The sequence below is a fragment of the Pelecanus crispus genome, chromosome 5, assembly GCF_030463565.1.
Source record: "Pelecanus crispus isolate bPelCri1 chromosome 5, bPelCri1.pri, whole genome shotgun sequence".
Taxonomy (NCBI): domain Eukaryota; kingdom Metazoa; phylum Chordata; class Aves; order Pelecaniformes; family Pelecanidae; genus Pelecanus; species Pelecanus crispus.
The window spans coordinates 21,656,625-21,677,578 of NC_134647.1; the positions used below are offsets into that span (position 1 = coordinate 21,656,625).

Here is a 20,954-nt window from a genome sequence, read left to right on the forward strand (position 1 = left end):
ACTATTTTGCTTCAGCAACATTTGGCTGTTTCTACTCCTTCCCCAGCTCTAACAGGAGAAAGCCATAGTGTTCCAGTTTTAAAGAAAACTGGAAAAAGTGGAGAAACTGGAGAAAAAGCTTCTGTGGTACAGACATCATGATTACATATTGCTTTGAAATTCCTTTTCAGTTTTGAAGACACTGGAATCTTTAATAGGATAATTGATAATGTCTGCTTGGCATGTGGCCACACAGAGCAGAAGTTAAACTATGCCTTTCATGTAAGCACATGGCTAAAGTCAGCAACAGGGTTTTTTTGTTTGGTTGGTTAGTTGGTTTGTGTTGGTTTTTTACTTGTAAATAAATGTTAATCAAATGGTACACAAATGTTCAAAACTTCAAACAGAAGCAGGTCTCTAATAGCCTGCAGTTCAACTGAAATCTCTGATTATGATTTGCAAAATTGAGATAAACATTATTACGCCAGATCTTTAATAGACTAGCGAGTATTCAAAATCCAGCAAAATGGGGTAAGAAAGCGTTGCTTCCTGTTAACAGGGATTTTTCCTGTTGTTTGAGTCTTGATTCCTTACTTTTGCATAGTATTTCAGATGAAAAATTCATTGCAACATATTGCTCCAGTCTAAAACAGATGCTTGTTAAGTTGGTTCTCTGACAGCACAGTTTTCCCTTGGGCTGCTCTAACTCCTGGTTTATGGAGCAGTGGCAAATTATGGTTCCTGTGGTATTTCACAAATGATACTTTTGATATGCTGGGTTCAGTGCAGTGGGATCATTGCTTTTATTTCAAAATCACTATTTTTTTAAGAATGGCAGTAAATTTAAAATAGTGAGTGGTGTGTGTTTGTATGAATGTTGTAAATTGCATATGTGCTTGTACGTATAGGCAGCAGCAGCAGCTGCAGCAGCTGACTCAAGAGATTATAGTGGAGTAGGTGGAGTAGGTGGATTCTCCGAAAGTTCTTCTGAGGCATCAAAACTGAGCTCAAAGAGTGCTAAAGAGAGGAGGAATAGAAGAAAGAAAAAAAAGCAAAAAGAACAATCTGAAGGCGAGGAGAAGGATGGGGAAGAATTTCACAAATCTGAATCAGAGGACAGCATCAAAAGGAAAGGTTTCCGATTTTCCATTGAGGGGAATAGACTGACATATGAAAAGAGATTCTCTTCCCCACACCAGGTACCATAGTATTATTACCTCTTAAACACCTTTGTTGTCTACTTAGCATATAAACAAAACCCTGTAAAGTAGTTTGGTCAATTCTTGCAAAAGATACCACAGATTCTTTAATATCTTAAATCAAAGTATGACCAAGATAATACTTTCAGCCAAAGATGAAACTGTAAGAATTTGAGAGATCTGTTTTTTATTCTGAATTTATGTGTGAAATATCAAAATAATGTGTATTAATTAAAATGAATTGTATTTCAAGTTTCTTAATGAAAATGGACCTATCTCCCCATCAAGACAAATGTATTCAGCATGATCAGTGGCTTCAAAGTTTGGTGCACACATACAAAGGAATTTCATGTTTTAAATGAGAAAAGTACTAAATTTGGGATGCAAAAAAACCCCAGTAGAAATTGCATAAATGTTCATGTGAAATTGACAAATTAATTGATGTGAGACCATTAATTTTGTTATCTTAAACAAGGTGGAAATATCTGTGGCAATGTGTCTTTGCATGTGTTCTCTTACATTGAAACACCAGTGACTCAGAGTGCCATCTGCACCTCCCATCCAGACATTTATTTCATTTGATAATTTTGTTATGTTATCCTTTCTACAGTTTTCAGAGCTCCTCTTCATTTACCCACCTCCAACTCTCCCCTCAAATTCAAGTCCAGCTCTCACATCCATTCTGTCCTTTTTCTGTCCCTTTGTGTGCCTCAGTATGCTTCTTCCTTTTATCCCCACCTTCTCGATTCTCCCTGGTCTTTATGACTTGCTTTCTCCCTCTTTCTAGCCACTATTACTAAACTCATGCCTTCCTTTTTAATCCTCTTCTATTACTATCTCTGAAAAGCCTGTTTCGCCCCTAAATAGATCATGAGCATCCATATTCTCTTCATGTATCACTTCCTCCAGCTCCCGTTCTCAAAGAAGCTCAGACCTCTTCATCTGATATTTTCTTATTAAGGACTGTCCTCCTTAGACCAGACTGTGGTGGGAATATAATGTTTCTAGCTTCCTACTTCTGCCAAGTTAACTCCTCCTTCCACTTACTTCCTTATGTACTTCCTTTTTTAATATTACTGCATCCTCCCCCCACCCCCCACCTCCTGCCTTGGTCTGCCACTGTTTTATGTTGTTAACTGTCTAACTAGTCTCTGTAAGACTTCATTGCTGAATTTAGTTAGTTCATGATTCATTCTGTTCCTTATACAAATTTTCACACCTATATCCATTGACTTCAACTTCATGTTGTAGACCCATCTGATCCCTTAGGTGCATATTCTTGCTTGTGTCTTCATTCAATCTGCACCCTTATTTAAGTGCAGCTCAATTCATCCATCTTGTAAGAAATGAAACATTCCTCATACAATTTGCTTCTCTTACCTTTCATCTCCAAGTTCATTTACAGCTGTTTACTATGACAGTCTAGCAATCCTCTCCCCTCTGGTTTTCCAACCCTAGTTTCTTTTCACTCTGGGCTCTAGCCACTAAACAGAAATTCCACTCACCAGCTTTTAATAACCTTTTCCTAAACAAAACTGAGGTTTATATCTCATCTTTGACATTTTCCTTGACATTTCACGTGCCTTCAATGTAACTGACTGTTATGTTCTTCTTGAAAACTTATTCTTCCTAACATTCATGATTTTGTCTCCTCTCAATTCTCCTGGTTTAGTTGTGCTTTAGAAGATCCTTTTACCCCTTTGACAGTTTTCTAAGAGATTTCCACAAGGCCTTTTGCCTTTTGCTAGTTCCCCTCTCTCTCTTTTTCTTTTCTTTTTTTTTTTTTTTTAAACTCTACTCTGGACCCACAACTGTGAATCATTTTTAAATTGGACCTCTTTCCATGTCCCAATTACTGCTGTATTCATCAAGAATGTTGTTGCAAAGAGCACTAACCTATCTCACTGCTTTCACCTAATCTGCTAGTAAACATATCTACCTAAAGATATTTTTTTAATACCATAAAACATATGTGCCTAAAGTTCTTCACAACCCACCTTGTCTACTTACAGTAAACAAGTCAAGTCCCAGCTTTGACTGACCCATGCCAGCATCCATAACCTCCTGTTAAATTTTCAAACTAGTTTCTTTGAGCTCTTTCTGGTATGCTGCCTCTCATGCTTGGAAGAAGCTCCCATGAGTTTCCACAGAACACTTCATTGCTTTCCTCAAATCCCTCTTTAAAACTCTCTTTTACCATGCTGCCTACAGAAAGCTTGACAGGGAAGTGACTTCAGGTGAGCTAAGACCATTGTTTATCATACCCATCAATTTTGCCTCCTTGTATTCCCTCTCTTTTTGTATCCATCTGTTGTGTTACACATAGATGATAAGATTTTTGCAGAGTGCCTTTTTGTTCTGCATTTTGCAGTACCTAGAACAATGGGGCTCAGGTCCATAAAGATAGGTTCCAGAAGAGAAACAAAGAAAGTGCTTTGTTATGTATTATCTCTGCTATTCATAGAGGTCTTGGGTGAAATCAGGTACTAATGCTAATCAACCAAGTTGAGAGAGTCACTGATATGAATTAAAGTTAAGAACATGTATAACTATTTGCAAGATTAGAGCATTATTTTGTCTCTGATCCTGAAAAGATCCTCACGTAGAAGAACATATACTCACATGAGTAAACTGATGAAGATTAGTGAGACTTTTCATACAAAGTTACAGGCATATCTTTTCATATTCAGGATTGCTAAGACTTTTAAAAAGAAGTAAAAACCTTATTGTGGCCTACTTGACTAGTATCTGAAAAAACATGTATGTTTTTCAAACTAGGCAGTATTTGGGAGCTACCTCTGTGTGCAGACAGAGTCACAGAAAATTTGCCTAAATTTTTTTACTCAGCCTGTCAGACTAATGCCAACCTGGGGTAGATAGCATCTAGATGTGCTTACTTAGTTTATGAACAGTTGGTAATAAAACAGGCAGAATGGCAGAGGAAAGAATTCTATCAAGCAGTTTCTTTTACTTTAATTAAACCAATTGATTTCATATACCCAAAGTAGTAAAATAGCTAGTTTTTGTCTGTCACTTATGTGCTCTTTGTTTACTATCCAAAAAGGAGTGTATCTTGGGGGGGCAGTTTTGTACCACTTAATTTCTTTGTTGATGACCTTACCCTTTAAGACGTATTAACACTATGTTTTTTTCCCCTGTATGAAAACATTATATCTAAAAGGATTTTAATCTGATAATCATTGTTTTCATTTGCCTACAGTCTTTGCTGAGCATTCGTGGCTCCCTGTTTTCCCCAAGGCGCAACAGCAGAACAAGTCTTTTCAGCTTCAGAGGTCGAGCAAAGGATGTAGGATCAGAAAATGACTTTGCTGATGATGAGCACAGCACTTTTGAAGACAATGAAAGCAGAAGAGATTCTCTCTTTGTTCCTCATAGACATGGTGAACGGCGCAACAGTAACATTAGTCAGGCCAGTAGGTCATCCAGGACAGTACCTCCACTTCCAGCAAATGGGAAGATGCACAGCACTGTGGATTGCAATGGAGTAGTTTCCTTAGTTGGTGGGCCGCCAGCTCTGATGTCACCTACTGGACAGCTTCTGCCAGAGGTGATGATTGATAAAGCAGCCACTGCTAGCAATGTAAGGAAGTCTGCAATAGCTCAGGCATGATGTCCTCTCCCTGTATGATCAGCTACTGTTTCTACAAAATGTAGTTACTTGGGAATGATTCCCTTTCTGGCCAAGCTGTGAATGCTCCTTTCATATATTCCAGTTATAAGCTAAAGTAGAAACTGAAAATATATGCTAATTTACTGGGAATTAACAGAATAGCGTAGTAAACCATTGAATAAATGTAGTATGTGTAGTCTTATACCAATTGATTCGTTATGCTAACTGAAGGCTTAATTGGAAGATTCTGTATTCATATATTAGACAGGATATCAAAATAAAAAAAGTTATAAATTACTTATATTTACTTAATGGAATATATTAAATGAGTATTTAACTTCCCACTGACCATATATAAAACTTTTGACATAACATTGATAGTACAACTTACATGGGTCGTGAGAGTGTTCCTGTCACATAGTTAATTTTTCTAGGGTTTTCTTTTTGGAGATGTCAACATTATTAAATATGTTTTCATTTATTTTGTTTGAAAATGTGTGCTAGGAAATTGATAATTTATTCTAAATTAGAGTTATCTTAAGAAAATACACTTTTTGTGCTTTTACTGCTAGCTGTGTGGGCTGTGCATTCTCATGTTTAGAAAAAGACTTCACTGCCTAATTAGAAAGATATTTACAGCAGAGCTCGTTGACAAGCATTGTGGAACTTTTTATAGTCTAAAAACTGTTTATAGTCTAAAATCTGTTTTAATGTCTCAGCCCTGTTTCAGCAAAATACTTGAAAACATATTCTTTAAGCACAGGAGCAATCCTACTGATGTATTTGACTATTTGCTATGCACAAAGTTAGGCATATATTAGTGTGTTGCAAAACCATGACATAAATGGAGCATGGTGCAGGACAGCAGAGTGTTTTAAACCATTATACTTTTATAATAACTTACAGTGTTATTCTTATTAAATGAACAATCAATAGTCTATTTTATCAGTGTTTTATTTTCAGGGCACTACTACAGAAACTGACTTAAGAAAGAGACGGTCTAGTTCTTATCATGTTCCTATGGACTACCTAACAGATCCTAGTGCAAGGCAAAGAGCAATGAGTATAGCCAGCATGCTTACAAACACAATGGAAGGTATGTAACACAGTATTTTTGTATGACAATGCCATAAAGTCCTATTAAATGTATGATACATTAAGTAGTAGTGGTGTTTTAAGGCAGCTATTTCAGCCTAAAGGATACAGGCAAGATGAGATTTGTATATAGAGGTAGGTTTTTTTTTAAAGATGGACTGATATATTTGGAAAAGCAGTCAAACTCTCAATATCTTAATAGGTTTGAGGTGGAAGCAGCAAACTGCCAAGTTAAATGCAAGCAGAAAGCAATTATCAATGCAGTCTTTCTCTAGAGAAGTTATGTTTTGGGGTAAAAGCTCTTTTTAGATTACTGAAACAGGTATGCTTCCTGCAGTAGAACAATCCCCTTCTACCGATTCACCAGTCATGCTGTTTCACAAAGGAAGGATCATGTTGTTCTTTCCGTAAGGCTAGATACAATGAATCTGAATCATGGAATTAAGCAACTACTTGTAAGAAAGGGCAAAACATTACTTTGAGGCTTAAATGACTATACCCAAAATAGCAAATGGGGCAGTAATAACAAGCAGATTTGCACATGTGGACCATAATACTGTCTAAATAGTTGTCTGACTTTGGGTTTGTTCTAAATGTTTATCTTTCATGAGGAAAATTTTAAATATTTTATTCATTCTATGTATAGAATCATAGAATGGTTTGGGTTGGAAGGGACCTTAAAGATCATCTAGTTCCACCCCCCCTCCATGGGCAGGGACACCTTCCACTAGATTGAGTTGCTCAAAGCCTTATCCAGCCTGGCCTTCAACACTTCCAGGGAGGGGGCATCCACAACTTCTCTGGGCAACCCGTTCCAGTATCTCACCGTCCTCACAGTAAAGAATTTCTACCTAATCTGACCAGCTGGGTTAGCTCAGTTGTTTAGAGCATGGTGCTAATAACGCCAAGTTCACAGGTTCAATCCCTGCTTACTGCAGGGGGGTTGGGCTCGATGATCTCTCAAGGTCCCTTCAAACCCAAAGCATTCTATGATTCTATGAATATCTAATCTAAATCTACCCTCTTTCAGTTTAAAACCATTACCCCTCGTCCTATCTCTACACTCCCTGATAAAGAGTCCCTCCCCATCTTTCCTGTAGGCCTCCTTTAAGTACTGGAAGGCTGCTACAAGGTCTTCTCAGAGCCTTCTCTTCTCTAGACTAAAACAACCCCAACTCTCTCTGCCTGTCCTCATAGGGGAGGTGCTCCAGCTCCCTGATCCCCTTCATGCCCCTCCTCTGGACCTGCTCTAACGGGTCCATGTCTGTCTTATACTGGGGACTGCAGAGCTGAACACAGTACTCCAGGTGCGGTCTCACAAGAGCTGAGTAGAGTGGGAGAATCACCTCCCTCCACCTCCCAGGCCACACTTCTTTTGATGCAGCCTAGGATGAGATTGGCTTTCTGGGCTGTGATTGCACATTGCCAGCTCATATTCAGTTTTTGATCCACCAATACCCCCAAGTTTTTCTCTGCAGGGCTGTTCTCAATCCACTCATCACCCAGCCTGTATGCCAGATTTCTAAGACAAATTTCTATTTTGCATCCTATGTAACATATGCTTGTGAATGGTTATCTTATCTATTGAATATTCAGTATTCTTTTTACATCAAATTTAAAACATAGTGGGACAGATTATTTTTAATTGTAATTTCTTTTGACTGACAGTAGCCTTGGTTTCAAAAGGTCTACAATATCAACACAGTTTATCAACAGTACCTTGGAAAACAGCATTTAGGCCTCAAGGAAATATCCAGGTGATACTGCAATATGTTTAAAATGTTATTTTCATTTTTCTCTCTAGAACTGGAAGAATCCAGACAGAAATGCCCACCATGCTGGTATAAATTTGCTAACACTTGCTTGATTTGGGACTGCTGTACTCCCTGGCTGAAAGTCAAACATATTGTAAATTTGATTGTGATGGACCCATTTGTTGATCTGGCCATTACTATCTGCATTGTCCTAAACACCCTGTTCATGGCCATGGAGCACTACCCAATGACAGAACAGTTTAGTGGTGTGCTTTCAGTAGGAAACCTTGTAAGTCTTTCATGATGTACCATGTATGTCAAATGCATTTTTAGTAAATAATTCTTCTGTGACCTATGTACATATGCTTAAAACAAAATGTTGACTAGATATTTATAGGCTTGGGATGGTTGAATTTAAATTTAAGCTGTACTGAATCCCTCTTTGTTGACATTTGTGGATTTTGCCACTCTTGCTTTATGGAGCAAAAGACAGTAAGATTTATTGAATCAATACACATTTTGATCTTTAAAACATTTGGCTTCTGTCATTGAAGCTGGTTAAAGGAATTTATCTATTATTTTTCCTTGGATGGATACTTTAAAATCATAAGAACTTATCAGTTCCATTCCCACACCTGTTATGCTCCTCACTAGCACCTCCTGAGGTCCTGGGTGTTCAGGGAATTGTAGAAGGGAAACACCCAGTAAGCACAGCAGATATACCGCAACTCTGCAGAGAATGGTGAAATGGCATGATAGTGCCTTCAATGGATCATTCTGAAGAAGAATAGTTCTACTCAACTTTCAGTATAATTTTTTTCTTAATAAAATAATTGTCACTCTCATAAACTTATCTTTATCACTAGAAGCAAAAAGATGTCCCAAGGACAAAGATTAGATCTAAGGAGGAAAAACTGAGCATTAAAATCAGAAGAGATTCTGTGTATCAGTATTTATACATGCATATTAGCAGGCTAGATAAAAAACATATTTTTCCCATTTACCTATTTTTCTTTGGAAACAAATCATTGTGATGCATATGTAAGCTTCAAATCTGAATTTAATTCCTAAACCCGATGTATGGCAATATAGAGAAGCTATTCAGATTTATCATGGATTACTTGCTGAAGAAATAACTTACCAAAAGTTGATACCATTAGTTTTATTTTTTTAATATTTTCTCATTAAACTGGAGTAAGAAACTCTGTTTTCCTTGCAGGTGTTTACTGGAATTTTCACAGCAGAAATGTTTCTCAAGATAATTGCCATGGATCCTTATTATTATTTCCAAGAGGGCTGGAATATTTTTGATGGTTTTATTGTGAGTCTTAGTTTAATGGAGCTTGGCCTTGCAAATGTAGAAGGATTATCTGTCCTTCGATCATTCCGATTGGTAAATATACTAATAAAATATGTTTCTATGTTATATTTTTGTATTTGTGCATTATGTTGTGCATTCTTCATTTGTACATTATATATTTGGCTAAGACAGAAGATCTTTTCGTAAGAACTTAGAAAATACTAAATTGCATACCCACTAGATGGCATGTATCTATTATGTCAAGTTTGTTTTACATATTATCTTAGTAACATCTATTTCTTTTTCAAGACATTGTCAACATCAGTTCTGTTCTTGCAGTGAGTGTGCTTTAAGGATTAACTTTTTTTAGTAGTAGTATCTCTTAGAGTCTTTTTCTCCCTAGATGAGGGGATAAAAAATGCAAGAGCCACAGGCCCTCACTACCTGTGACTGAAGATTACTAAATCACTGAGTAAATAATGGATTAGTTAATAAAAGTTTATTGACAGTTTTACGTGATAGACTTCCATTACCAGTTTGCTTACATGGTTAGTTTTAGAAGACAGTAGTGTTAAGGTTTTTCTTTGGATAGGGATTTTTCATCACTACCAGCCTACCAGCCTTTTCCTTACCATCCTCTGCAAGGGTCCATCTGCTGTCTAACAGCTTTTCTGTTTGGAAGTCACTACAGTATCTCTGTCTGTTATTAGATATCTCTGTGATGAATAGGAACTTGAAAAACCTTGGTCTTGCTGAAGACTAGGCTAGCATGCAAGTTGATGTTCAAATCCTCTTCTGAAAAGACCTACATAGTAAGAGACATGAAGCTAGAGTTCCTAGTCATCAAGCTCAACTTTTGCCTTAAATAAAGCAAAAAATATTTAACTTTAAATAAAAGTTAAATAAACCTCCTTTAAAAAAAAGAGGGTTTTTAAATTCATCCATTTGCTGGTTCTCTGTATAGCATTATATTGCATTTTGCCTAAAGTCTAGTATCTGTCTGGATTGACTTCTCCTTCAGTAATAGAATTCTGGTTTTAACTTTGCATCTATGTATTTTATCTATGTCTCATCTGATGAAATAATATTTAGGTTTAGATTCCTTTTAGTATTCTCCTCTTTCAATTGTCTGAACACTTGCTGTATCTTTCAAAATAATTTCATTTTTGTCTGTTTCAAGTTGTACTTTAATGTAACACTTTGTTTTTCTGAATCTTGTATGACAAACTTTGTAAGACACATTACACTTATTTTAAATGACAGAAAAGATATTGTTGAAGATACTTGTGAGTAACTCGTATGCCTGTCATTAACAACTCTAGCTTGTTTCTCTTTCTACAAACAACATTTCTTCCATCTCTCTGCCAGTTAAGATGAAAGAGGTCTGGAAGTGTCTATACACTTACAACCCTGTTAAACTGATCACATTTCATATGTGCTGGCTTATTTTTAGTAGTATTCTCTTAGAGTTAACTAAAGGAGAAAGACCGCTTTGTCCAACTTGTCCAACAAGTACAACTTGTTTATAAATATCTAAAGTCACCAAAAGAGGCAAAGTCTGAATTGGAGACTTTGTGATAATTGCAATGTAATTGAAATGAGCATAGAGACAGTATTTTTGACGTCTTATGACTTGAATGACGACTTATGACTGCTGATGTCTAGTATTGTACAAAGAACTGGAAACATAAATTTTGTAACTGAAGTTTCTAAAGTTTACATGAGACATGATTTAGACACAGGGTAACTGAAATATGAAATGCATAGCAATAATTTCATTAAAATCAGTAACATGAATAACTGTATACTATTCTTCTGTTTGGCAGCTTCGAGTTTTCAAATTGGCAAAATCTTGGCCAACTCTAAATATGCTGATTAAGATTATTGGCAACTCAGTGGGAGCTTTGGGAAACCTGACCCTGGTGCTGGCCATCATTGTGTTCATTTTCGCTGTGGTTGGGATGCAGCTGTTTGGGAAAAGCTACAAGGAGTGTGTCTGCAAGATCTCTAGCGACTGTGAACTTCCACGCTGGCACATGCATGACTTTTTCCACTCTTTCTTGATTGTGTTTCGAGTGTTGTGTGGAGAATGGATAGAAACGATGTGGGATTGCATGGAGGTTGCAGGCCAAACTATGTGCCTTACGGTCTTCATGATGGTCATGGTGATTGGAAACCTAGTGGTACGTAATCAGTGGGGATTTTTTAAAACTATTAGAACATATTTCCTATTTTTCATGGTTTAGAAATCAGAGATGAAGACCGGAGGACTTTAGGAGATCATGTAATTCATTTGCCTTTTCTCTAAGCCAGGTTCAAATATACCTTGATCATTTATGAAAAATGTTTGTCTACCTTTTCTTTACAGCTTCAGTAAGCTTATAACCCCTTTGGTAAGATCAGTGCTGAATTATGCTTATAGTTAAAAATGCCTTTTAAAAAACCATCTAACTTAAATCACCTTTTACGGCCAATTAAACTGACTGGTCTCAATAGTGATAGAAAAGAGTTGGTCGTCATGACAACATTTATATTACTTAAAGGCTTACTGTTTACACTTTCGGTCTTTTCTTTCTGAATCAAAATAAGCATAGATGTTCAATTTTTTCTTATAGGTGATGATTTCTAAACTACTTATCCCTTTTGCTACTGGCCTCTGAATTCCTCCCAAGCAGCATTTTGGTTAGAGACACAAGTACCAAATAATGTGGAATAATTATACTCCCATGTCTTACACCCAACGTTCCTTGTGATACATCCCCAAATGACACATGAAATTTCTGTACCAGTGTTGCTTTCCTGCTGCAGCCTATATGCCCTTTTCTGCAGTGCTTCCACCTTGCCAGTTTTCACACCTTCTGTATATGTACTTTTCATTTTTTGTAACCAACGTTTCCACACTAGTACTTCAGAATTAAATGCCATACTGATTTTTGAATCATTTCACTAATTTACCATGGTTATGTCTAATTGTGTTTCATTCTTGTTGAGTGCTAACATCCCTTCTCTTCTTGGTATCATCCATGACTTTTATAAATATGCTTATCCACAGGCATAAATACCAAGTTTAACCAGACTAATGTGAGACTCCTGTGGTATACCTTCTAAAATATTCTGCAAGTTTGAACAGGAAGAATTGACAAAGATAATTTAAAAATTATTTTTAATCAGTTTTGCATATAGTCTGTCATAATTACATGTAGTCCAGCTTTAGCTTGTATGTTTGTAAAATGTCATGCAACAAAGTCTGTAATAGTTTCCTAAAATTTAGGTGTATCACATCTATGGACTCTGTATCTCTTAGCTAGTTTTCCTGACCAAAACAAACATAGACTGATACATTATTGGCAAATATAGAAGTTTATTATATTCTGAATTAGAGACACTGAAACTATGGTCTGTTGAACTGTAGAAGACCAGAGCCTGCCTGCATTCCCCTCACCTATGAACGATTTGGATGTAGCTTCCATAAATTACTACATCATGTTGTATCCCGCCTCCTTATGTCATTCTCCATTTTGAGGAGCAGACCCACACGACTTCCAGTGTGGAGGAGAAAGTCAAGGAACAGCCCAGATTTTCACCTATTTTAGTCAAGTTAAACAAGCTAAAAATGTTTTTGGCAAGTTATAATAAAATATGGGGGACAGGAATTATGGACTGGAAAGAATAGCAGGAAGGTGGGTTGAAAGGAAGTGCTAGCTGTGAAATAAAAATTATGTCATAATGAACAACCCATACTTTTATGACATAAAAATGAGAGATCCAGTATATTTTCTCCTTACTGTCTTTTAGGTACTCAACCTCTTTTTGGCCTTGCTCCTGAGCTCATTTAGTTCAGACAACCTTGCTGCTACAGACGATGATAATGAAATGAACAATCTACAGATTGCTGTGGCAAGGATTCAGAAAGGCATAGATTACGTGAAGAGAAAAGTGCGTGAATTCATCCAAAAAGCCTTTGTTAGAAAGCAGAAAGTTTTAGATGAAATCAAACCTCTTGAAGACCTAAACAACAAAAAAGACAGCTGTATTTCCAACCACACAATAGTAGAAATAGGTAAAAACCTTGCCTATCTTAAAGAAGGGAATGGAACTACCAGTGGCATAGGCAGCAGCGTGGAAAAATATGTTGTTGATGAAAGTGATTACATGTCATTCATAAACAACCCAAGTCTCACTGTGACAGTGCCAATTGCTGTCGGGGAATCAGATTTTGAAAATTTAAATACAGAGGAGTTCAGCAGCGAATCAGACCTGGAAGAAAGCAAAGAGGTAAGACTATTTCCATATTTAAAATACTCTGATGCTTTTCTTTTTTTCCCAAGGTTACTAGTGTTGAATTCAAATCTCTATCCAATTCCTGTATAACAGTGTATACAAACTTGTAATGGTTTTTAACGTAAATTGATGTAAGGTTGTGGGTTTTGAATGAGATGGTAGTACAGTATTGCATTTACAGTAATAATCAGTATAGGACAATTTTTTAGAAGATTAATCTTTTTCTTCTATTTTATTTAGTTAAATCATTAACAAGAAAATTAACCAACTTTATATTGGGTTTTTTTATCTTGATGTAAGATCCTTTCATTTTCAAATGACATCCTACCCATTGTCATTTTAAAGCTTTGAGATATTTGAATCTGTTACCTACTGTGACCGGAATAAAATGTACCTCTTCCTGGCACAATGTGGTGCCAAATGGACAAATCCGAGCTAGTACTTAGTGAGTTACAGTGGATGCCGAAGCCATTATTATTGTGTTAACCCAGTGCTCTGTCCTGCACAATTGTACATGGTGGAGGCACACCACCTCAAGTGGAGTAAGTGCTATGCTTAGTACCAATGCTAGTTCATTCAGAATTAGCATGGGTATTTTTGAACAGTACTGCATGCTATGGTGTAGACATAAACTAACATAAAAGTTTTCATAAGTGATTTTCTCATGCTTGAATCTGAGGGTATAAATATGGATAAGATTCTAGTAATTCTCACCCTGAGATCCTTTTTTGTACAGGCTGCATCACACATTTAGTCGTATTTCCTTGTTTCTTTTCAGAAATGTCTTTCTTGTTCATTTAAAAGTATTTCTTTTTTTTGCAGATTGTTTGTATTAGTATTTATCTTACTCTTCAAAGCCATGACTTGGGTGTAGAACAAAGCACAAGTTGTTGTAGTTTAACCTTTAATTGTTCTGTGTAACGAAGACGGTGATTATGCAAAAGTTTCTTGGTCTGAATGTAGGATTTTGGTTGATTCTATTCTATCTTTGTACATAGGATAAGAAAAGGAATCTTGTTCAGGCACCTTTACAGCACTGTGGTGTTTTAACCCTGGCTGGATGCCAAGTGCCCACCAAAGCTGCTCTATCACTCCCCTTCTCAACTGGACAGGGGAGAGAAAATATAACGAAAAGCTCGTGGGACAAGATAAGAACAGGGAGATCACTCGGCAATTACTGTCATGGGCAAAACAGACTCGACTTCAGGAAAATCAGTTTAATTTACTACCAATCAAAACTGAGTAGGAGAGAGGAGTGAGAACATGTGTAGGGTAATGAGAAATAGAAACCAATCTTAAAACACCTTCCCCTCCCCCCTCCCTTCTTCCCAGGCTCAATTTCACCCATGGTTTTCTCTACCTCCTCCCCGCAAGCAGCAGAGGGGAACAGGGAATGGGGGTTGCAGTCAGTTCATCACACGTTGTCTCTGCTGCTCCTTCCTTCTCAGGGGAGGACTCCTCACACTCTTCCCCTGCTCCACCATGGGGTTCCACCCATGGGAGACAGTCCTCCACAAACTTCTCCAATGTGGGTCCTTCCCACAGGCTACAGTTCTTCATGAACTGCTCCAGCGTGGGTCCCTTCCATGGGGTGCAGTCCTTCAGGAGCAGACTGCTCTGGTGTGGGTCCCCTGCAGGGTCACAAGTCCTGCCAGAAAACCTGCTCCAGTGTGGGCTCCTCTCTCCATGGGTCCACAGGTCCTGCCAGGAGCCTGCTCCAGTGCGGGCTTCCCATGGGGTCACAGCCTCTTTTGGGCATCCACCTGCTCTGGCATGGGGTCCTCCACGGTCTGCAGGTGGATATCTGCTCCACCGTAGACCTCCATGGGCTGCAGGGGCACAGCCTGCCTCACCATGGTCTTCACCACAGGCTGCAGGGGAATCTCTACTCCAGTGCCTGGAACAACTCCTCCCCCTCCTTCTTCACTGATCTTGGTGTCTGCAGAGTCGTTCCTCTCACATATTCTCACTCTTCACTCCAACTGCAGTTTGTGTCCCGGTGTTTTGGGGTTTTTTTTTCCCTTCTTAAACATGTTATCACAGAGGCACTACCACTGCCGCTGATTGGCTCAGCCTTGGCCAGCAGCAGGTCTGTCTTGGAGCCGGCTGGCATTGGCTCTGTTGGACACAGGGGAAGCTTCTAGCAGCTTCTCACAGAAGCCACCCCTGTAACCTCCCACTACCAAAACCTTGCCATGCATAAAACATTCTAAATGCCTCAATTGGAAAGTGTGAAGAAGATACTGCTATTTTATTCTGCAGACGTATTGTAACTGGCAATGATGCTTCAGATGATGTTACTGTATGGATGACTCTAAAAGAAAATCTTCTCACACAGATACAGTCTAAGATATTGACTGTGAAGTCCCAGTACAATCAGAAGTATGCACTCAGGAAAACTCTCTGTTGGCTTCTAATTTTGAGTTCCCACCCATAGCAGATTAATTCTGATAATGTTACTGATTCTGATCATGGTAGTAGTAAACCATGTTTTAAATTGTCCTAGATACTTTTCCTGTGCTTGTTCTTTTTTAAAGGTTATGAAGTTATGTATGTATTAACTGAAGTTTTATCAAAATAGATTATAGCTCTGATAATATTTAATTGGCAACTTCTCTGCAAAAAGTAATTTGGAACTGTAATTGGATTCTACTAATTTAAATACTATATGTCATTAAAATGACTGAGAAGGAAGTAATCTAAATATTTTCATTAGTGATTATTAGATTAATTAGCTGCTGAAGCCTGTTTTTAAAAATGTAATCACAGGACTGTTCTGCACTAGTGGAGTATTCTCCATTTCTTATGCTGAAGCTGCATTTGTGCAGAAAATAATCTGTGATTCCTGAACTGTGGTAGTAAGAAGGAACATGACTTTTGGTAGTGCCTAATAATTAAGGCATCTGTTTTGAGAAAGAAATCTTTCCCTGCTACAAAATCTGTTTATAATTTTTTGACAGTCAGTAGTCAGTGACTAAAATGCAGAAACTACCTTGAAATAGGGACCGAAACCTGAATTTCCCATATGAATTGCCTGATCACCAACATTCTCCCTTTTGCTTCTTTTTGTAGTCCACTCAAATATTTATTGATTTATTTATTTACTGCACAAGAGCATTATGTCAGTAGAAGAGATGGAGGATGTACCTTATTCAAACCTATAGGCTGGTGGTTAGCAGGACTGAGTATGACCACAATGACAATGGTGCATCTATTTCTTCATTGTATAACAGGATGGTTTGACTGCTGACTCTCTTCATTAGCCAAATCTTTCCTTTTCCCAATGGAAGGACCCCAATTGGGTTATTCTACAAGGTGACAAAAATATTGGTTTGAATTCCTATAGGGAAAATTTTAAGGTGGATTATCCCACATTTGAGACATGAGCTCCAGTCATTAAGCTTCCACCATAAAAGAAAGGCTTTCTCCTACAGATACAATATTTAAAAGAAAACAGTGTCCTCATTGCATTCTTGGAGGCACTTAATCCTGTAAACGTGTGTGTTAATCATGCTTCAGGAACTGCAAACTGATCAGGTGATAAGACGAAGAAATGCATATTCAGTCAGGAATGAGTTGTGACCGGTCAAGCCTGAAACTCTTCTGAGCATAGTCAGGACCAAAATTTCTTACTCTTGCAGAAGTTGAAGGTGAAAAATTGAAGGAAATCTTTACAAATTTCAGGCACCTTCAAGAGACACACAGCAGTTAAGCAAAGACACTGTAAGCATATTTCTTATTTAAGTGCCTAAATTTCAAATAGATTTTAATCACAAAAATGCATTTTTTTAATCCTAATCCTAGTTCCTAGTCTTCACTAGATAATTCTTATCCACCATGCTTTTTGATATAGAGTGATGGCTTAGTCACAGGACCAAGACTCTTGCCATGAAAATGATCCATAGCAAAAGAAGGCATTTTCTTAATTAAAAAAGTGACTACAAATGGCTTTTTGTTCAAGGCTTCCTGTTTTCTGTCATGCCATAATGTGCCTCGCATTTCTGCCCTCTCATGTTTTCCCATTTATAATGATTCTGCTGTTGCCGAGTGTTGATCTGCCAGTCACTTCATTGCTTATACTATGAATTAAAAAAGCTGAAGTTAGAAACTGCCACCAAACTATATTCAATTGGCAGTATCCCAAATGAAAGGCAGCTTAGGCATCCATGTACTGGGAGAACACTCTGCACAAGATAGCCAGATGCTAATGAGTGTGTGTCTGCGTGCTTTTGCTTTTCTCTATGTATGCACATGCATACATGTATTCACTGTGGTATAGGGCAATGAGCTGAATTTCCACAAAGTAATTATAATTTATTAGCAAGTTTTAATTAAGTATATTAATGTTTGGTGAATTCTGTATTACAAAGTACATCTTCTCCAGTATTTTGATGGAAATATTAAGTAGATTATACCTTTCTAGAAACAATACCTACAATATTGTACATGCTAGTAGGTGTGAATTTACAAGGAATTTTCTAGAAAATTGCCTGAAACCTAAACCAGAATTAATTATGAGAACATTGTGTCCATAAGAATGGTAGTGGGGTAATACAATGTAATAAAGGAATTAGAGAACAAATCCTAAATAAAACTGTACCATGGAATTAGGGCCATTAACAAATATGGGGCCACTGTGCTGAGTCTGTTGTCCTATATGTAAAGGTCCATGGACATGAGCTGCATTACTAGTATCCAGTGTAGAAGCTATAAAAATAATTTTTCCTTTTTAGGTCCTTAAGTACTACGGGGATGGTTTATATAGAAAATTTTGTAGTGCATGTATAGCTGTGTAATAATTAGACTTTTATGCTAAGTGTAACTTTTAGGCTAGTAGTTACACCAAGATATACCAAGTTACAAGATATTTTTAAATGCCGTGAAAAATATGGGAACTCCTAATGCTGTTGCAGACACCTTAATAATTTATATTTTACTTTAAGCAGTATTCAGCGCAAAAAGGCAGAGGTGCTGTGTCCTGAACTTCATTTCCTACCATTCTTACTTCTCACAGGAGTAGAACCAAGCTGGATCTGTCAAGCGGGCAGCTCTGGTGCCTTTTAGCGAGGCAGAGCATCGTGGCACCAATTTTACACAGGTTACCTAAGCAAGTTATACATCTATATGTATATACTATGTAATCACTTTTTAACAGATATTGACTGGCCTGCATGCTCTTCAGCTATGATCCTGTCCCATTCATTGCAATAGAGTACAAACATGCACAGCTGCTCTCTGCTGAGTCACGGGACTCGCATCACGGCATGGTCAGGCAAGATCAGCAGCCCCAATATTTCTGTGGTTCAGATGCTATACTTTCCATGATGTTTTAATAGTATTTTGCAGTGCATGCTATGTACCTTTCCCAGTCTTGATGGTAAAGTTTTCAGGATTCTATTTCTGAAGGGTTTTCTCTCCTTTTGAAGGAAGACAGAATATATAACATGCAAGCTATGTTTCTCATCAGAAGCTTATATAAGTCCATCTGTAAATTGTGTTGGTAACGAAAGGCTGCTAGCTGTTTTGGAACACTTTATACTATTGTATTTTAGCTTATAATGGAGGTAACTTGCAAACTCGTGATAGTCATGTTTATTTTTCACAATTTTTTTCTTAGAAATGCTTTTCTTGGGTACTTGTATAACGATTTAATTATTTTGGAGATTAATATGCAGTACCTGAAGTAACATTAAGCATGAAATTCATTTAATTTCCACAGTCAAAGCATGTGACCATCATTTGGTTAAAAAAGCTCATACAAACCTGGTATTTGGCTGGTCAAACATTCAGAGATCAGTTCTGCTCTTACTTACGCCCACACTTACAAGTGTAGAGGTGCAAAGAGAAAACTGATAGCAAGATCTGGCCCAATTCAGTCTTACCATAGGTCTTTAATTTATGCTCACAAATTGACTACCTACCCAAACTTCTAAAATTGTCTGCCCTGAGAAACTTAAACTTATTTTCATCTTATCAGTAATAAATAAAATTCAGCAGTCCAGTAAATAAGCTACTGATTTTGGACCAAAAGGTCCCCAGCTTCCGTATGATTTACATCTCACCTGTTAAACATTACCATAATATTTACAACACCATAGTTGTATGATGCTGCTTTCAGTTTGGTAAATCAGTGGAGTTAAAATATACTTATTGCATAGCTTTTTGTCTTACATTTTGTAAGGAATATTTTATCTGATAAGTCATATTTTGATTTAAAAATATTCATTATTCAAAACCCTTTGATAGTCTGAAGAATTTAGGCTTTCGATTGTTTGTGAATTGGTCACATCATATTGGTATACTGTGATTCATAGTGGATGATATTAAGTTGTTAATATTAGAGTTAATTTGAGTTCGCTTAATTAATCTTTACAAACAGCAGTGCCTTGCTCTATTTCAGAAATATCCTTTCACTATTGCTTGTGTGAATTAAAGAGCCTTTTAAAGTAGCTTCCAGTGGGAGTGCTTTTGCAAATATTTCCACTGCTACTTGCTTTTGCTTTCATCCAACATTCTTGCAAATATTTTCATTTATCAAATTGCTCATAAATAAGTGGCTCGAAAGAATTACGAATAGCAATGAAGTACAGAGTGGACTATAATTTAGGGATCCTGTTTCTTTGCAGTATTTGCAAACAATCATAGAAACATAGAATTGTTGAGGTTGGAAAAGACCTTTAAGATCATCGAGTCCAACCGTTAACCTAGCACTGCCAAGTCCACCACTAAACCATGTCCCTAAGCGCCACGTCTACACATCTTTTAAATACCTCCAGGGATGGGTACTCAACCACATCCCTGGGTAGCCTGCTCCAATGCTTGACCACTCTTTCGGTAAAGAAATTTTTCCTAATATCCAATCTAAACCTCCTCTGGCACAACTTGAGGCCATTTCCTCTTATCCTATTTCTTGTTACTTGGGAGAAGAGACCAACACCCACCTCACTACAACCTCCTTTCAGGTAGTTTTAGACAGTGATAAGGTCTCCCCTCAGCCTCCTCTACTCCAGGCTAAACAATCCCAGTTCCCTCAGGCGCTCCTCATAGGACCTGTGCTCCAGACCCTTCACCAGCTTCATTGCCCTTCTCTGGACATGCTCCAGCACTTCAATGTCTTTCTTGTAGTGAGGTGCCCAAAGCTGAACACAGTAGTCGAGGTGTGGCCTCACCAGTGCTGAGTACAGGGGGATGATCACTTCCCTGCTCCTGCTGGCCACATTGTTCCTGATACAAGCCAGGATGCTATTGGCCTTCTTGGCCACTTGGGCACACTGATGGCTCATATTCAGCCGGCTGTCGACCAACACCCCCAGGTCCTTTTCGGCCAGGCAGCTTTCCAGCCACTCTTCCCCAAGCCTGTAGCATTGCATGGGGTTGTTGTGACCCAGGTGCAGGACCCGGCACTTAGCCTTGTTGAACCTCATACAATTGGCCTCGGCCTGTTGATCCAGCCTGTTGAGATCCCTCTGTAGAGCCTTCCTACCCTCAAGCAGATCAACACTCCCACCGAACTTGGTGTTGTCCGCAAACTTACTGAGGGTGCACTTAATCCCCTCATCCAGATCATTGATAAAGATATTATACAGAACTGGCGCCAGCACTGAGCCCTGGGGAACACCTCTTGTGACCAGCCGCCAAGTGGATTTAGCGCTGTTCACCACAACTCTTTGGGCCCAGCCATCCAGCTAGTTTTTCACCCAGCGAAGAGTATACTC

The 20,954-nt window shown here is 37.9% G+C and overlaps 1 protein-coding gene across 6 annotated transcripts in view; it reads left to right on the top strand.

Annotated features, from left to right (window-relative positions):
• The window catches only part of LOC104033534 (sodium channel protein type 2 subunit alpha), a 61,243-nt gene that overhangs the window by 15,790 nt on the left and 24,499 nt on the right, over window positions 1–20,954 (top strand). For 2 of the 6 annotated variants that reach the window (XM_075710761.1, XM_075710756.1), the window contains exons 10-16: window positions 888–1,178; window positions 4,399–4,779; window positions 5,773–5,905; window positions 7,709–7,947; window positions 8,878–9,051; window positions 10,785–11,141; window positions 12,754–13,233. In XM_075710761.1, coding sequence (XP_075566876.1) covers window positions 888–1,178; window positions 4,399–4,779; window positions 5,773–5,905; window positions 7,709–7,947; window positions 8,878–9,051; window positions 10,785–11,141; window positions 12,754–13,233 — 2,055 coding nt within the window. Of the gene's footprint in view, window positions 1–887; window positions 1,179–4,398; window positions 4,780–5,758; window positions 5,906–7,708; window positions 7,948–8,877; window positions 9,052–10,784; window positions 11,142–12,753; window positions 13,234–20,954 lie in introns of all 6 variants that reach the window. The other 4 variants (XM_075710758.1, XM_075710757.1, XM_075710760.1 and 1 more) reach the window with 2 other exon arrangements.